We start from the raw sequence: 17,634 nt of genomic DNA on the forward strand, positions 1-17,634 counted from the left end.
CAAAGAACAAGCTCCAACGAGTCCAATTACGAAGAAAATATCATTAGAGCAAGGAGAGTGACAAAACGCAAGCGTGTGTGTTTTCACTTTTGGCGGAAAATTAACGAAGCGAGGTGAATTAAACTAACCTTCTGTTAAATTTGGCGTTACGTTGTCTTGGAGAGATTTGGGGACAATTTTTTCTGCGCCCCAATAACTTAGAAGATGCCGCTTGTACTACGAGGGGTTTGTGAAAGTTTATCGGTGTTTAGACAAGGAAATTGAGACGATATGCAGTTTTGCCAGTGTCACACATGCTTAGCTGGAGAAAGAGAAAATGAAGGTGCTTTTAATTTCCATTTCTTCCTATTTGTTTTGCAGTATTGAGATAATCTGAGATTTTTTTTTTAATTTATCATATATTCGAAATGTTCTAGACAATAATGAATATTACATCAAACATCATTTAAAACTGTAATGTGTTATGATACCAAGTCACTCAATAAGTAGCTAGTGACATACTACTTTTTTCCTCGTTAATACCAAGCTTAAAAAATTGTTTGCCGAATTTTCCATACCAATAATGAGTGTGGTTAATATAAATTTCTTCACTGATCAATACATTGGCAAAACAGACGACGCATGTATTTTCAATTCATCGATCGAATTGGGGAATACCAGTAAAACCTACCAAGAATACTACTTATGGTACTCAACTGCAGATTTCTCTTTTACATCAAAAAGAACCGACCAACCAAAGCATGGGCCATCATTTCATCGAATATTCATAAACCAAAAACAAAATTCTCTAAAGACATCCGGTACCGCAACAGTACGTTTTCCCTCAAACCGCCAAAGAAATGGTACCTTCTTCGTACCAGTGATGGGTAGAACATTAATACCCCCACATATTCACAAGGTGAGTATTTAGGTTGTCAGTTTTTTTAATGAGGAAGATCTACCAAAGTAATTCTTATTTTTTCTATTCAAGTGTCGATATGACTCCTAAAAAGACATTCAAAAACGAGAACACCATAATGATATTTTCTCGAATTGTCAAAAAAATGGTACTGTTTCTGCACCTGTGGTACTGGAACCAAGTCGTGTACTTTGCTGATCGAATGGAAAAAACTAGTGAATCAACCGAAGGTTTTACTTATGATACTCAACTGTATATTTCAATTATCATTATTATTTTCAAAGAAATACGTGAAGTAACGAACCACCAAAAGATGACCAATCATCTCATCGGAAATTCAGAAATCAAATTTAAAATCTTGCAACACGACTAGCAGTCTAAGAATGAGAGTTTGGAAAATAATGTTCTTGAAATAATCAGTGTGGTTAATATAAATTCTTCACTAATCAATACATTGGCAATACAGACGACGCATGTATGTTAAATTCATCAACCGAATTGGGGAATCCCAATGAAATATACCAAGAGTAGTACTTATGGTACTCGACTGCAGATTTCTCTTTTTCGTCAGTACCATTTTCAAAAAGTACCGACCTACCAAAGCAGGAGCCATCATTTTATCGGAAATTCATAAACCAAAAACAAAATCCTCTGAAGACATCCGGTACCGCAACAGTACGATTTCCCTCAAACCGCCAAAGAAATGGTACCGTCTTCGTACCGGTGGTGGGTAGTACAAGAATACGCCACGCGTTGAGACGCAACTACACCCGCACCTCACCAGGTGAGTACCCAGGTAAGCACACCGTGCACAATTCCCGATAGCGTTTCATTTCAGTACTCTCCGACCTGAGTTGGAGGGAACATCGCGCAACCACGATCTAGCAACCGTCGGAACCACACAGTCCAGACGTAGTACTGCCGGTATTTGATCGGCTATCGATATAACCACGGTTCGCGAGGGATCTTGTGACGGAACCCACAGTGAATGCGGTGTTTTGACGTCGCCCGTGATAACTTTTCGGAGATTTAAACTCCAAGAGCCAACAAACCTAAGGTTAAGAGTGTTTGATTTGGACTCGGCAAATACCGAAGGTACTGTTTACTCGACAAATAAGTGAACAAACAATGATTTCTTAATCTGTCTACCTTTTTGTGGAAATTTGAATATGTAACAAAACTCTGAAATTCGTACCAAGTGATGGTTGTTGTCGCTATTTTGTTGAAAGTGTTTTTATTTTGATTTTTATCTCCGACGATTTGAATATGGCTTCTGACGAGGATTGCAATACGACCTACACCTATCCGTAAGTTTGTTATTGGCATTTTCTAATCTGTTCACATTTCCATGCCTAGTTACACAACTGGTTTGTTGCTTCCATTTATAGAATCGTAAAATGCTACCAATAAGGAATACACTTTTATTATTGGATATGGTTACAGCTATTAATTGTGCTGATTTTCCATAAAGACCGAACTAGTAATATTGATAAATAAACATAAATAAGCACTTTAAGACGGTTGACACTGAACTGTTGCTTTCCCAACATTATTTTCATCTCATAGCGAAACATTTATTAGATTACCTTTCCTGCCAGCTCACATGATTCGTACATCGAATGATTAACAATACGGTGAACTTAAAATAGAGTAAATAAAGTCTATAAGATAAAATTAGGTAAAAAAAGCATACATAATTTTGTCTTATAATGTCTCCGAAAATAATTAAAAAAACCGTTTTTCACTTTCAAATATATTTTGCATAAGTTGTTTCAACTCAAAAAAAATACCTGTAGAATAACATTTCGATTCAATTACCTGAACTCAGTCTTAACTGAAAAGTAAAGTTTCAACAATTATCATTCTGAAGAAACTCAGTTATATATTTTAAACATTCCATTTGGTAGTGGAATAGCAATCAAATCAAAGAAAAACTTTTGTAAAATTCAAGAAAGAAATTTACCATGTAGTCCTTATATAAAGAGCCTAATTTATCTGTACTCAACTCTGATACCTAGAGAGAAATCTCAGTTCAGGTTTTTCATTCAAGCAACAATTTTTTATGTAGCTTCGAAACCAACTCAGTTCACTCTGAAATCTTTATCAAGTTTGAAGCTTATAACTTTTCATTCCCATTCAAAATTTCTTTCCTTACATTTCTCACAAGTCAAAATGGTGTCGACTAATATATAAAAGTTTGTTTATGATCTGAAATAGTCACAGTTTCTCTACAACCACATTTCCAGAGCAAAAATAGCTGTTCAAAAACAGTGAAACTCATTCTGTAGGAATCAACAAGTGTAGTTGATGAATTTTTTCTTTCCCTCAATAGTAAAAATTTTTCTTTACTTTCTTTTTCTTGATGATTTGTTCTAATGTCCGTTTATTTCATGTTTCTTTAAAATTGCATGAGATAATTATTTCTTTTGATCGGTAAAGACATTAGTACATCCTTGTTCCATTCCTCTTAATCTACATATACTGTCTAAACACATATCAAACTGTAATTGAGGAGGTTGAAGAATTCGCAACCACATTTCGTTCATCTTGAAATTGGGGTTGCAACCACATTTTGAAAAATAGAAATGTGGCTTCAGATTATATATAACCACATTTTTAAAGAGAAAATGAGGTTTCAGTTCATATGACCGTATTTTCAATGGAAACCAATGTGGTTGTAGAATCTGCAACCACATTTCATTCATCTTGAAATAGTGGCTGCAACCACATTTGAAGAATAGAAATGTGGCTCCAAATTATATAACCACATTTTCAATGAGAAAATGTGGTTTCAGTTCATATAACCGTATTTTCAATGAAATGAAATGTGGTTCAAAAATCTGCAACCACCTTTTTCCAATCATTTTTTTTCAATGAAATTTTTATTTTTGGTGATTATATACCCAATTAATGATTGCGATAAGACAAAAATTTCCCTTTTCCTTTCAATGAAGCAACAGTCGACTAGTTGAGTAAGTTCAGTTCTAATTGTAATGACATAGGTCGTCAGAGGATGTCACTGTCCAAACTCTGATCAATGTCCAAAGTTGCACACATTTCCAAAGATCGTTCATTAAAATAGCCATCCGAAAATCGCGAATCATTAATTCTAAGTCCATTTCATCGATATGAAACGTTTAAATACGGAATTGTCGACGCCTATTGGGAGCCTGTTGCTATTCTTGACGTAAATCCGTCGCTTGGTGTCGCTTTCTTGACTTCACGTACAGAATTTAATTATCTGTTACCACTACGACATGGCTCTTTGCGTTCTTCATTTCAACAGCTCGTGGAGTCGGTTTTTGAGGAGTCGTAGACAGTTTTTGTCGTGGATATCATGAAGAAATGGTGAACGTTGACTTGATTACTTTCTTCTTCATGCTGTTTGTCTTGTTGAGTATGGGTTTCACATTGTTTTTATAACTCCATATTTGGGTTATGTTTCTCTGGAAAAATTTGTTGTGATATCATAAAAAATATCGAATAAAGAAGCCAAATCTTCTTTTAGACAGTTCACCTTACTACAAAATTGTTTGGAAAGCACCTCTATCATTTTTTGATGAGATCGAATTGACTCCATGTAGTTCCTGCAATGAAACTATTGTATTTTAATCCAAACAATGCCTGATGTTCAACTTCAAATCTTTCTTAGTTCAATCAATCATCCACTGCAAAAATCCTACCTAGTAAACTTCTGAAGGGTTAACCACAGCTTCTGTTTAAAGTGGACATAGGTATTAGAACATTGTCTATCCCAAGAGTCAATGTTGTATCTGAAGATAAGCTTCGTTTGTTTGAGTTTCTCATTATGTCTAGAACATTTGAAACAACTTGTGGTATTGGTGAATTCAGAAGTGATCTTTCAATTGGTATTATTAGGGAAACTTGATATGCCATCGATATTGGTATTGGTAGAATTGTGTTAGTTGATCTTAATTATAACCCTTGATTTGCTGTAAATAGATCAAGTTTAAATGGCTAGGAGGTAACACTGACCATGTTAGTGATCAAATCAAAGATTATCATGCTGGTTAATTCAACGGAAACATTAGAGTATTCAAAGAAGGTGTATTACGGTAGTTTGAGCTGAAGTACTGCAGTATTCTAAATATAACCACCAAAATATTATTGAATCACTGTAATACTAGAGTTTAAGTGTAACGTTAACTAGGGATCACTTTGAAGAAGCTATTTATATCATGTTGTAGTATCATATCATGGATCAAATAGCTATTTAGTAACGATATTTCAGAAACGAATTAAAGGCAAAAATCAGTAGAAACTGTGGAAATGTTGAAAAGCTCCAAATTGAGCTCAGCTAACCAGATAAAAGAATAAAGTGAATACTATGATAAGACAGAAATTAGTGGAATCAGAGATCAAAAACATCAACCAAAATGTATAGAAACATAACTTGACTGCTCGACACAGCCGAAATAATAGAAATTGGAAAATACCAATGAATGGGAATAGATCCTCTGTGAAAAATATACCGAATCATTTGTCAAGTTATTTATGTAATTTTATAGACTTTTGAAGAGGTAGCAATAACTTTCTGAAGGTTTGAAAGGCCTGAAAACTCCTTATTACTAAACCCTGAAAAACTTATTGCTCTCATCAAATATAAGGTATAATCGTGTATACCTAGACAAAAATTACTACTGATCATAAATATTATGAAAGGAGTCAGAGGTATCCAATGAGGATATAGTAACAATTCAGACATTTATTCGTTATTGATCGTTTTGATTTTTAATATTATTTTATGGTGAAGATTATTTTAATTCATAAAATTCTCCTTATAGCAATATATTTGCTATTGAGTTGATCAAACTTTCCTGATAACAAGCTTGTTTCAATGTAAAAATTTTGAAATTCCCAGCAAAACATCAAATTCAAACAAACGAAAATGTAAATGACACACGTGTTCACTTTCAATTGACGTCAGGGTAAGTTAGTTTCTCATCACGTGCTTATACGTAAGAATTATTCAAATTCCTCCAGCTTTTTTCCATTCCATTTTGAATTTTCTCAAACGAATGTAGTTGTTGACGTCAGGGGTAGGCTCATACACTTTTCAGAACTTCAAGAATGTATGAAATTAAATAGAATATACAATATGTTATTAAACAGAAGACTCTGCCAATTGTTTGGTCCCTATGCTTGTTCCGGTACTAATAGTATTTTTTTTTGCTTTCATAACTAACACTTCACTCCTTAATTCAATATTCTTTCTCAAAAATTCGATTTATTTGTCAACATAGTCACCTTCAAAAGTAATATGTGTACTTAATGCTTTCAAAATAGGCTTCAACCTCAGCAATCACTTCTCATTCAAGCCAAATTTTGTTCCTTGGAGCATTCTCTTGAGGTCTACAAAAACCCAGTGATCACTAGGGGCCAGATCTAAAGAACAAACTCAGTGGTCAAGCAAGTGGAAGTGCAAATTGTTCAATTTGACAATGTTTCTCATCAATTTTCCTTTTGCATTTCAGAACGTTTTTTCTTCATTGCTGCTCTAAATCTTTCCAATAAAATTCTGTAATATTCACTGTTGATGATTTTACCTTTGTCAAGAGAGTCAATGGACAATATATCATGCACAACTGCCATTACCTTGCCAGTAGATGTTTGAACTTTTTGGTTGTTTTAGACTGCTTTTCTTTCAGCTGACGCTCTCTTCAACTGAGGAGTGTAGTGATGATTCCATGTTTGCACAAGCTCAATGTGCTCCCTTTGTCTGGAAAAACTAAATTTCATTTGGGACCATCTATAGCCTAAAGAGAATACCCATACCAAATTCCATCAGTTGAGGCTGTTGCACGGATGTGCGAACATACAGAGCGACAGACAGACACGAAACCAAAGTGAAAATTTTTGAATCGGGTACCAAAAAGGTTTCCTTTCCAAACGTCAACACAATACTTCCGAGTCTACAGAAAGGAAGCAACAATAGCAATATTCACTCCAAAAATTGGCAAGATTGTCGAAACAATTCTCTCTGCAACAAACAATAATACAAAATTCTCCAAGTTTTCATCTGTCAATCGAACCGATTCGAATAACGTTATTTTGTCAGCCGTTACAATTAATGAAGTGACAATGCAATACAATGTGAATTACATCACGAGACTTCATTGACTGCCTCTCAAGCATCATTACATCTCACCATTCTTACAGAATCTGAGATGAACAATGTAGGCAAGTTCGGTTTACTTGAAACCTATCAATACTTGCCTTGCTACGTATCTCTGATTATTCCAGACTATAATAGTGCAGCTGAGACTCGTCAGCAGAGAAATTTTTCACGTCATGTTATGTCTCCATCGTTCAGTCATTACAAATTGATTGACTTGACTTATATACGGTAGATGGGGCATTTTGCGATCATGAAATGTTTCAATGAAGTGTCCCACGGTTTAGATGGGTCGTAGAAATGCAAAGATGTTGAAGAGAAATTTAATGGTTATGGGATATGTGAAGGTTCTTTGGCAAGGTGAGTTGCCTATTTGTGGAGCGTGTAGGGAAAGGTTGGGGACAGTGGCGTGCTGGTGTTTTTCAGCATTTTGTTGCGATGAAAATTTGTATTGGAAGTTTTGAACTTTTAATTTCGTTTTCTTTACATAGCGTTGATTGAAAATAATTGGAAGAAAAATGTAATTGATGTTGAATCTGGAAACACTGTAAATTAAATATTTTCATTCATTGTTTTCTTTTTTTTACCGTTTGGTATCATATTCAACCAAATATCTGAAGGCGCAAGGGGCTTTAATGAACGAATGCCCAAAAGCTCCTGAGATAAGATGCTTTCTTTTGATTTTTTCCCATATATTTTCCGTTTTACCCAAACTACAATATGAACTGCATACATGGTAAAAACCAAGCGATATTCTCCATATATTATTTATTTGGATGTGATAATACGATGCTAGAAATATCAAAATATAATCTATATAAAATAAAAGGTAATTTTTCGCAATATTATATGAACATTAAAGAAATGAAAGTATTTTCGAAACAAATTTGAAACTATAATTTAAACAATAAATTTTTTAATTGGAGCAACAGAATATTTCAGTGAAAATTAGTTGAAATAGTGATATATCATCCCTGTAAATTGTAATAGTTAAGTCGCTAATTGCTCTCTTGGATCTTATCAATAAAGAAACAGGAGTAAACGAAAAATCCCAATAGCAGCTGAAAAGTTTCAGTAGGTTGATTGAGATCAGATCCCCTCTAAAGTTCATCACATCGCCTAGGCATATTTGAAATGGAACTAGAATTATTGCTGTTATCAGGCTTCTTGTAGAACCGCAAACAGTTCATCTCTTCTAACAAATTGATTTTGACCATGATTAACTCTTCTTTGTAGTACATCCTATGCATGCTCAATCGGATTTGAATCAGGTGAGTGAGCTGGCCATAGCAAAGTCTAAATTCCTTGGTTTTCTAGAAAATTGATTGTTCGGACGGGTATTATCATGAGGAGAAAATCTTTCCCAATTCCAGCATATAGGGTAACAACAGGATGAAAAATCTATTGCAGGTACCACCCCTCACATTCAGAAATCTTTCCAGCAAAACGAGATCTCTTCTTCTGTCAAATGAAATTCTGTCCCATACATAACAGGCCCCAACTGTACCTGTGAACTTCTAGTGCATGCTGCAACATTTCCTATCTCCAAACAAGAATTCTTCTAGAATCTGGATTGACTCCAAACCTTGACCCATCAGGAAGCAAAATATCGTTGAGCACATTCTAACCTAGCTGCGCGATTTTTTTTTGTTGAAGGTTGAGCTCTCCAAAACTTCTGGAGTGCACTGGACTTCCAGTAATCGGTTACTAATGGTTCTACATGAAACACTCAATCCATGAGTTTGGTATTATTGTCTTCTAAGTACGTTACAACTTCTTCTGTCTCTGGCTGCTGCACGTGAGATAACATTCTGACTTATGCTTCGGCTACCTCCAACTCTCATAATAGCTTGGATCATGCCTATACTCTATTCATCTGAGTAGTATTCATATGGTTTTGAAGCATTATTGTAAAAATGTGGAGGGATATCCGGGCTAAATAATACACGTAGGACTTTTATGAACAACTAAATATATGAAGGAATCATTACAACTCTATAAATCAACATGAGGTAGCCAGGCTTCAGGCAGTATTGTTGTCGATTAAACTGCAGAAATGAGTTTTATTTTCGTGAAAATATAAAAACTCCATGTTAGCAATATGGTAGTAAAACATTTTTATACAATTTTGCTGACAAAGAGTAGCAGATCATGAAATAATGAAATATTTTATGAAATAAACAATACCCTTAGGTTTTTGCCAGGTGTATGTGCTTAGAATTTGCTAAAAGAATCGCGATCAAATTTTCAAAATACCTGTTTCGAGAAACAGTACCTATAGGGATACAAAAACTACTTGTTGACACTGTCTAGTTTGTACATTCTGTTATTAAAATAGAAAGAGATTAAGAAAGAAGAATTCCTCTGCAATGATATAAACTAATCTCCAACCAAATTCCAAATGTGAGCCAACTGAACACAACATAACCATCAATGTTGAGTTTCTCCACCATCTCCGAAAGCTGAGCAGTTGGCAGCATAGGAACGATCAGATGTAACGGCAGATAATTCGAATTTTGTCACGATATCTCGCTGAATTATTCTTTAAAGTATGAGCGAATCTCTGATAGGATCCGTGAAGATATCGTGTTTGATCAAAATCATGATTGTTTAGTACGTAGGTAATTCCTAAAAAAATGTTTACATCACCCGGGATATAAAATCCTTTAGCTACGTCATTGAAGATGTTGGGCATTTAATTGTTGGATGTTGGCTGCATTTGGGTTGGGGAATTCGTAACACGTGTGGATAGTACCTTGTGGTTTGGCTGTCAGACGATTTCACATTTGTGTTTGATGGAGCACCAACTAGCGTGGTACCTCATGATATAATTTGAAGTTCAATGGACATTTTTTAATTTAGTGTTTTCAATGCCACATTGGCAGATATGACTGATTAGATTGTAGTTCTCTGTTTTTCTGAGAATTAGTTATATTTAGCGCTATTACTCGAAACAGGGTACTATATCATTTTATCACGATGACATTTATGTCACAATCTCAACTTGAAATTTAAAGGGTAGGTTCAATCTCTAATACCACAGTTTAACTCTTCAATGAGTGGAATACGAAAATTTTTGGTCCAAGTCGGTGCTTCTCCCAATTTTTTCTGTAAAATGTCATTTGAACAAATGTGTCCAAGGGATACCCTAAATTTTTTTGTCGACGACACAACTCACCACATTACCCACGTGTAGTTTGAACATTATCAGTGATTTAGTCTGTTTACTTTGCTTCATGTTATCATTTAATCTCATATGCCTGTGCTTTTGCTATTTTTGCAATAACTAAAACTGTTGAATGAATGAAAACTGTGTATTAAAATTTTCGTACAATCTTCTCATAAGGAAATATTTTTTACTACATGAAATTTGCGTATTTCTTTCAATTCAAAATCATTGATGTATTGTTATTTGAAGACATGAATTGTAAGTTTTAATAGTCCACATGGCTTCATCACTTGATGAAGCATATTTTGCAAACCTATTAAATTAGATCCAAACCGCTGTCTGCTGCGTAAGTAAATATAATAATAACGTACTGCAAATTTGAGCGACGAAATAGGATACTCAAAGGTTGCTTTCGGCTAATAATTTCAATTTCATTATGGATTAACGTGCAAAACCCTACGCAAACGCTCGGTTGAACACAGTGAACGTAAACGTTGTCATATGACGTCAATTGGTTCTTTGAAGAGGATACTCTGGTTTTTTGTTGTGGCTCGAAAAACTACTACCGCGAATATTTATAGTTTTCATACGGTTTTTCCAGCGTAACCTAGAAAAGTTTGATTTTAATTATTTGTCCCTGAGATACCGCGTGTATTTGATGTTTTGTCACGCTTGAAGTATTATATTAGGAGATTAGGTAATCTGGGGAGATTTCATCTGTTAGAGGTTCACGAGCTGCTACTTGCAGGTGTTTGGAGAACTAATTGAAAGTTTATTTGTATATTTTTCTACGAGTTTCAGTGGATTGAATTCTTTGAGATTTATTGCAGTTTGTTTTTTTGATGAACTCAATTCATTCTATCATTTTTAGTACTTCGGCATTGCATTCCTAACACAATAAAAAACTTTTTTGTTCTATATTTTATGCACAATCGTAAAATAATTCTGAGATAAACTTATAAAAAAGTCAGGAAAGCACTCGTTCATTCTTGTTCCAATTGCACCCTTGGAGGTATATATCAACTATGTAATTGGCTCATTTTCTTTTTGGATTTTTTTTTTAATTGTGATGACGCTATCTCTACGAAACTTTGCTAAAAGCTTGAATTATTATTCTATAGGGTGATTTTTTTTCGAGGTATATAACTTCAAGTTGGCATTACTGTTCAAGATGGCGACCGATTTAACAGCTGTCAAGTGATTTATTCTCAGTTTAGTTTGGCAATTCATCATTAATAGACTCACGCCTGAACAACGCTTGCAAATAGTGCAATTTTATTTCGAAAATAATGGTTCTGTGCGGAATACGTATCGCGCACTACGTCCATTTTATGTCGCGCACTTCTGGTTGAATGGCTACGTCAACAAACAAAACTGCCGCATTCGGAGTGAAGCAAATTCTCAAGTGTATGTCGAAACACCGTTACCTCCAGAAAAACTGACTATTTGGTTCTCTTTATGGGCTGGTGGAATCATTGGTCCGTACTTCTTCAAAAACGATGATGGCCAGAACGTAACAGTCAATGGTGATCGGTATAGAGCCATGATTACTAACTTTTTCATTCCTGAATTGAACAACAATGCTGTCCAGAAGCTGTAGTTCCAACAAGACGGCGCAACATGTCACACAGCTCGTGCCACAATCGATTTATTGAAAGACACGTTTGGTGACTGCCTAATTTCACGTTTTGGACCTGTGAATTGGCCTCCAAGATCTTGTGATTTAACACCGCTGGACTACTTTCTGTGGGGCTAAAGTCATTGGTCTATGCGGACAAGCCACAAACCCTTGACCATTTGGAAGACAACATTCGCCGTGTTATTACCGATATGAGGCCACAAATGTTGGAAAAAGTCATCGAAAATTGGACGTCCAGATTGGACTACATCCGAGCCAGCTGTGGCGGTCATATGCCAGAAATCATATTTAAAATATAATGCCACGAGATTATCTTGCGGATAAATAAAATTCATGTCAATCGAATAATCCATCGTTGTTTTATCCCAATTTAAAGTTCTATAGCTCTTAAAAAAACACCCTTTAATTATACCTCGGCCTGTTTGATGTATTTTGAATAAATAAAGGAATATCCGGCGGAAAATTCGAAAATTACAGAACGGAGAACAAATGTCAATTTAGCGAAGTAGGTACACATGTTTCTTTGGCGTTTCAAACTGTTACCTCTTCTAGCAAAGAACTCTAACTCTTTGCTGTTGATTTCCATTTGCTTAAGAAATTAATTAGAGCCTTCCTAACAACACTTGTTTCGGCTTGTTTGAAGTAAGATTATCTAGATCTAAAGCATACCAACCGTCAATTCCACGTTGAATTTTTTCAACGTGATCTTTCAGGTGCTTAATTATGTGTGACTCAGCATGAATACATTTTGTTTGCCAAACATTAACGCTACATAACTCTGCAGATGATCCACCTACTGATATATTACGGCTTAACATGCAACAACATTTGCATCAGAAAATCTCGAATAAGTACGTTGAAAAAAAAAGTACGAGTGCTATGGTAATAAGTCTAACGCCGAAACATTAATTATTCCCGAGGAATAAATTATAATTAAAAGGTATTTTTATCGTTTTATCGGTTTTTGCCATCAATAGAAGGAGGAAATATTCATAAATAAATGATCGCTATAATGTTAGATAATTATCTGTCGGTGTGGATTTCAATTACAGATAATGAAGTGCTGAAGTAGAGTCATTCCCTAGAAATTTAGGTGAAGTATGAATTCCGAAAAGTCTAACTTTTCTCGATATATCAATCGTGGAACTCCACCTGTTAGTTCTTTTTAAATTATGCTGGAAATCTAATTTGAGGTCGTATCATTGAAAAAACCCATAGTTATCTCGTAGGTATGGTGGTATATTCATGACCCAGACATTTCAGTGCGGTAGACATAAATACATAAGAACTAATTTGTTAAAATTATTGGTAATGAATAGATGGAAATATAATCAATGGTGGAAATGCATCTACCAATACACTGATGTATCAACATTTCACCAAAATAAAGGTGGAAAAACCTAATAAGAATAGCTCTGATATTGGATGAAATCTCATTCAGCTTGAGAAATTTGTTATAAAATGATGAGGCATTTTTCAATGCCCGAGGGATGTTCGACGGAAAATATTTTGACAAAAAAATTCTTGACTTTATTAAAATTCAACTAAACATTAGATTCGTTGCTGTTTCTACTATAAATGATCTATTACCATTGCATTGTGGGCATTTCGGGCAGATTTAACTACTATATTGTTGAACGGGTCGATCATAATATAGTCATTATAGTACTTTTTTGCAAGAGTTTCCACAAAACTTTCCACATTGTCTTCACCGTTTCTCCTTAATATTGGGTCCCTCCTTTCTTTCCTATTTTTATTTATATTTATATTGTCCGCCCAATATTTTAGTATCAACGTCAACTCTTCTAAGCTCCTATGTTCATTCAATTCATATTCTCGTTCGCAGCAAAAAACCATAAATATTCCCCAAATATATTTATTAATGCATGTTGTAGTTTTGGGAATTCTTCTCTGATAAGCGCATTCATACTTCCTTATACTTTGAATATACGCATTGCCAAAACGTGACATTTTGAAATTTATTTGGAATGAAGTTGTCAAACTCAATCGTGTTGTCATTGTAATTGATAATTGCACTGAATGCAAATATCAGTGTAACGTTGACATGATTGCCTGAAATTATTTAGATAGATAGATATGAAGGGTGTTTTTTTTAGAGCGATAGAACTTTAAATTGCAATAAAACAACGATGGATTATTCGATTGACATGAATTTTATTTATCCGCAAGATAATCTTGTGGCATTACATTTTGAACACGATTTTTGGCATATGACCGCCACGGTTGGCTCGGATGTAGTCCAATCTGGACGTCCAATTTTCGATGACTTTTTCCAACATTTGTGGCCGTATATCGGCAATAACACAGCGAATGTTGTCTTTCGAATGGTCAAGGGTTTGTGGCTTATCCGCATGACTTTACATAGCCCCACAGAAATTAGTCCTGCGGTGTTGAATCACAAGATATTGGAGGCCAATTCACAGGTCCAAAACGTGAAATTAGGCGGTCACCAAACGTGTCTTTCAATAAATCGATTGTGGCACGAGCTGTGTGACATGTTGCGCCGTCTTGTTGGAACCACAGCTCCTGGACATCATGGTTGCTCAATTCAAGAATGAAAAAGTTAGTAATCATGGCTCTATACCGATCACCATTGACTGTAACGTTCTGGCCATCATCGTTTTTGAAGAAGTACGTACCAATGATTCCACCAGGCCATAAAGCGCACCAAACAGTCTGTTTTTCTGGATGTAACGGTGTTTCGACATACACTTGAGAATTAGCTTCACTCCAAATGCGGCAGTTTTGTTTGTTGAGGTAGCCATTCAACCAGAAGTGCGCTTCTTCGCTAAACAAAATAAAATGGACTTAGTGCGCGATACGTATTCCGTACAGAACCATTATTTTCGAAATAAAATTGCACTATTTGCAAGCATTGTTCAGGCGTGAGTCTATTCATGATGAATTGACAAACCAAATTGAGGATAAATATCTTGACAGCTGTTAAATCGGTCGCTATCTTGAACAGTAATGCCAACTTAAAGTTATATACCTCGAAAAAAAACACCCGTTATAATCAAGATATAAATTGTCAAGTATTCTAATAATGACATAATTATGTCTAATTGCATGCTTCATGCTAATTTTCTTCAGTTTTATGTATCAGCAATGCTTCAACTTGGGAAGCATCAGAAAAAATGAAATGAGAAATGGATGTTATGTGCTGAGAGGAATCTAACACTGTACTCATTAAGTCTCTGGACTTACCAGAAAAAACTCAATTTTTCTTGAAAATTCTACTTTATTCGTCGACATAGTCACTTTCTTGAGATGCCTGTAATCCAACGCTCCGTTATATACAGCATTTGTCAATACAAATTCAGAATTAAAAATCTGCATCTGCAGAATATTTAGAGCTATAGAATATTAAGTTTTAAACATTTTAAAATATCATTAATCTATTATATCGAATAAGGTTACGTCTATAAGTTTTCAATTTAATCCTTTCTTTCAGTATATAAGTTTATATAAAGGTTCAATCTTACAAAACATATCCGAGTAATCATCACATACCAAGATGAATGATGGGGATTGCATGTGTAATCACTGTGTTCATTGAATTAATTAGCAATTGAATATTGATTAATCATTGACTCATCCACGCCAACATCTTCAACTGCATCTTCTCCCGCTTTGAGGGATTGCGCGCAGAATATCCAACGTTTGGTACACTTTGCACCTGATTTATCTGCTTCTTCTGGAATTTTTGCTTGGCGATTCTATTCAATTGGGACCTTGTCGATATTTCCACGATATATTATTGGCATCCTTTTTCGCCTTTATGGGAGCGGGATAGTCGGTTATGGCAATACGACTTTGTTAAAATTCAATTAAAAATATCGCGTTTGTATAAGTTAACAATCTATCAGGCGCTCAATCAGTAATCGGTAAATATTCTTCGCCAAACTGGGCAATTAATATTGCCAGGCGTTCTGCAAGTGCTCGTAGGAATCGATTCGATGAAACGAATTATATAGGGTGTTCCTTAATTGTGTACCTTGAGTACTGAGATTTATACAAGATCCAAAAATAAGGATTGTTTCTTTTGTGAATTTATTTCCGAATCTACATGGTGATTTTCTTCATTTACTATATTCCCAGATTCGGATGTTTAAGGCTATCTAGTTTCCAAATAAAATCTATAATCGCATAATGAATGAATTTTGAATTTATAAGAAACTGTCTTCTAAACCCTAGAAAGATCATTATTGCTATTTGTGGCTCACAATTCGTTCAATATATATCACGGAATATGAAGCAATAAGCAGAAACTCTTGACGAACTGCATGTAAAGTAGTAACCTGTGTTTTCTTAAACACCATTATATCCTTAACAGTACAGTCCACTTCCAAGTTCAGCCCAACGATATACCTATTCATGTAATTTGTCTGTCTCAGTTCCCCACCAGTAATATAAACACTACATAGTGATAGTTTGAGATAGTTCTCATTGCATAATTTCAAAAATTTACGAAATTACAACTGAAAATGAAGACCACAGACTCAGTGGAAGTCTTGGATCTTGATTTTTATGTTCAATGTGGCTATCGAAAGATTAATCATTTAATAATATAATATTGAACTTTATTGTCAGATAATATACAGAGGCATGAAACTAGTTCGCCATACATTACAGTTTGAGAAGGCTCACACTTCCCTTCTTCTAAGGCAAATTCTCAATTCACTACCCTACAAATTTATAAAATATTCGAACTTATTTAAACAAACTGCCCTCGAGTAGCAATCATCAAGATAGTTTGGCTCTCGATAATACCCTGATATTGAGACCAGAACCAAAATGGATATTATGGATCTTAAAATATATTTCAATTCCTTAATTCAATATGTAATGTTCTCATAGTATTCGAAAATTGAATCTTTTTAGTCGTCTTGTTTATCTCAGTTCGTAATACATCACAGTTTGCAAATCAACTACCAGAGACATAAGCATGCAATTAAGTGTTTTTTTTCCCATGAGTTCCCAATTCACAATCCCAAACACTTATAAAATACTTGGAATCATTTTGAGATACCAAATGCCCCCTGATCAACAACCGGTATATGCTATAAACGTGATAACATATAGGTTCCCTAGAGCAGAACTTTTGAGGGAAGTTGTGGATCTCAAATATAAATCATGAAATATATATCAATTTTTTTAACGTGGGTTGCGCTTTTGGAAAGATCATTATTGACAGTCAACCTTCATATTCTGAAGTCTCAAAACTCGTTCGTTATACTTCACAGTTTTTGAAGCAACGTGCAGAGACGTAAGCACGTACTTACGTTCTTTTTGCGTCAGTTCCCAATTCACAATCCCAATTCCAAAACACTTATAAAATACTCGAAATTATTTCAAGATGCAACGTGATGACATATAGCAACTGCAGAACAGAACGGAAGTTATGGATCTCGAATATGAATCTTGAAATACATGTCTATTCTTAAGTTTTATTATTGAGTGAGTTTGATTGGATATATCTTATCTAACAGGAGACTACGTGTTTTTGTTGATGACAAAAGTAGTAGTTTCAAAACGTTGAATAATGGACTTCCGCAGGGATCAGTTTTGTCTCCCATATTTTTTAATTTATACCTACTTGTGTGACATTCCTGTTACCTCATCTGAGAAATTCATCTATGCCGAAGATATTGCTCTTATGTTTCGTTATTCTGATCTCGGCATTATTGAAAATGTTTTCGAATGAAGCTCAAATCCTGAACAGAAGTTTCCTGTTTCTATTCGAATCATCAACAGAATATAGAAAATTG

The 17,634-nt window shown here is 34.8% G+C and overlaps 1 protein-coding gene across 1 annotated transcript in view; it reads left to right on the plus strand.

Annotated features, from left to right (window-relative positions):
- Nucleotides 1-1,718: 1,718 nt before the first annotated feature.
- LOC123685442 (putative transcription factor SOX-15) overlaps nt 1,719-17,634 on the plus strand; it is an 86,324-nt gene continuing 70,408 nt past the window's right edge. The window contains exon 1 of the mRNA XM_045625147.1: nt 1,719-2,205. Coding sequence (XP_045481103.1) covers nt 2,165-2,205 — 41 coding nt within the window. The 5' untranslated portion in view covers nt 1,719-2,164. The remainder of the gene's footprint in view (nt 2,206-17,634) is intronic.

The sequence above is a fragment of the Harmonia axyridis genome, chromosome 1, assembly GCF_914767665.1.
Source record: "Harmonia axyridis chromosome 1, icHarAxyr1.1, whole genome shotgun sequence".
NCBI classification, from domain to species: Eukaryota; Metazoa; Arthropoda; class Insecta; order Coleoptera; family Coccinellidae; genus Harmonia; species Harmonia axyridis.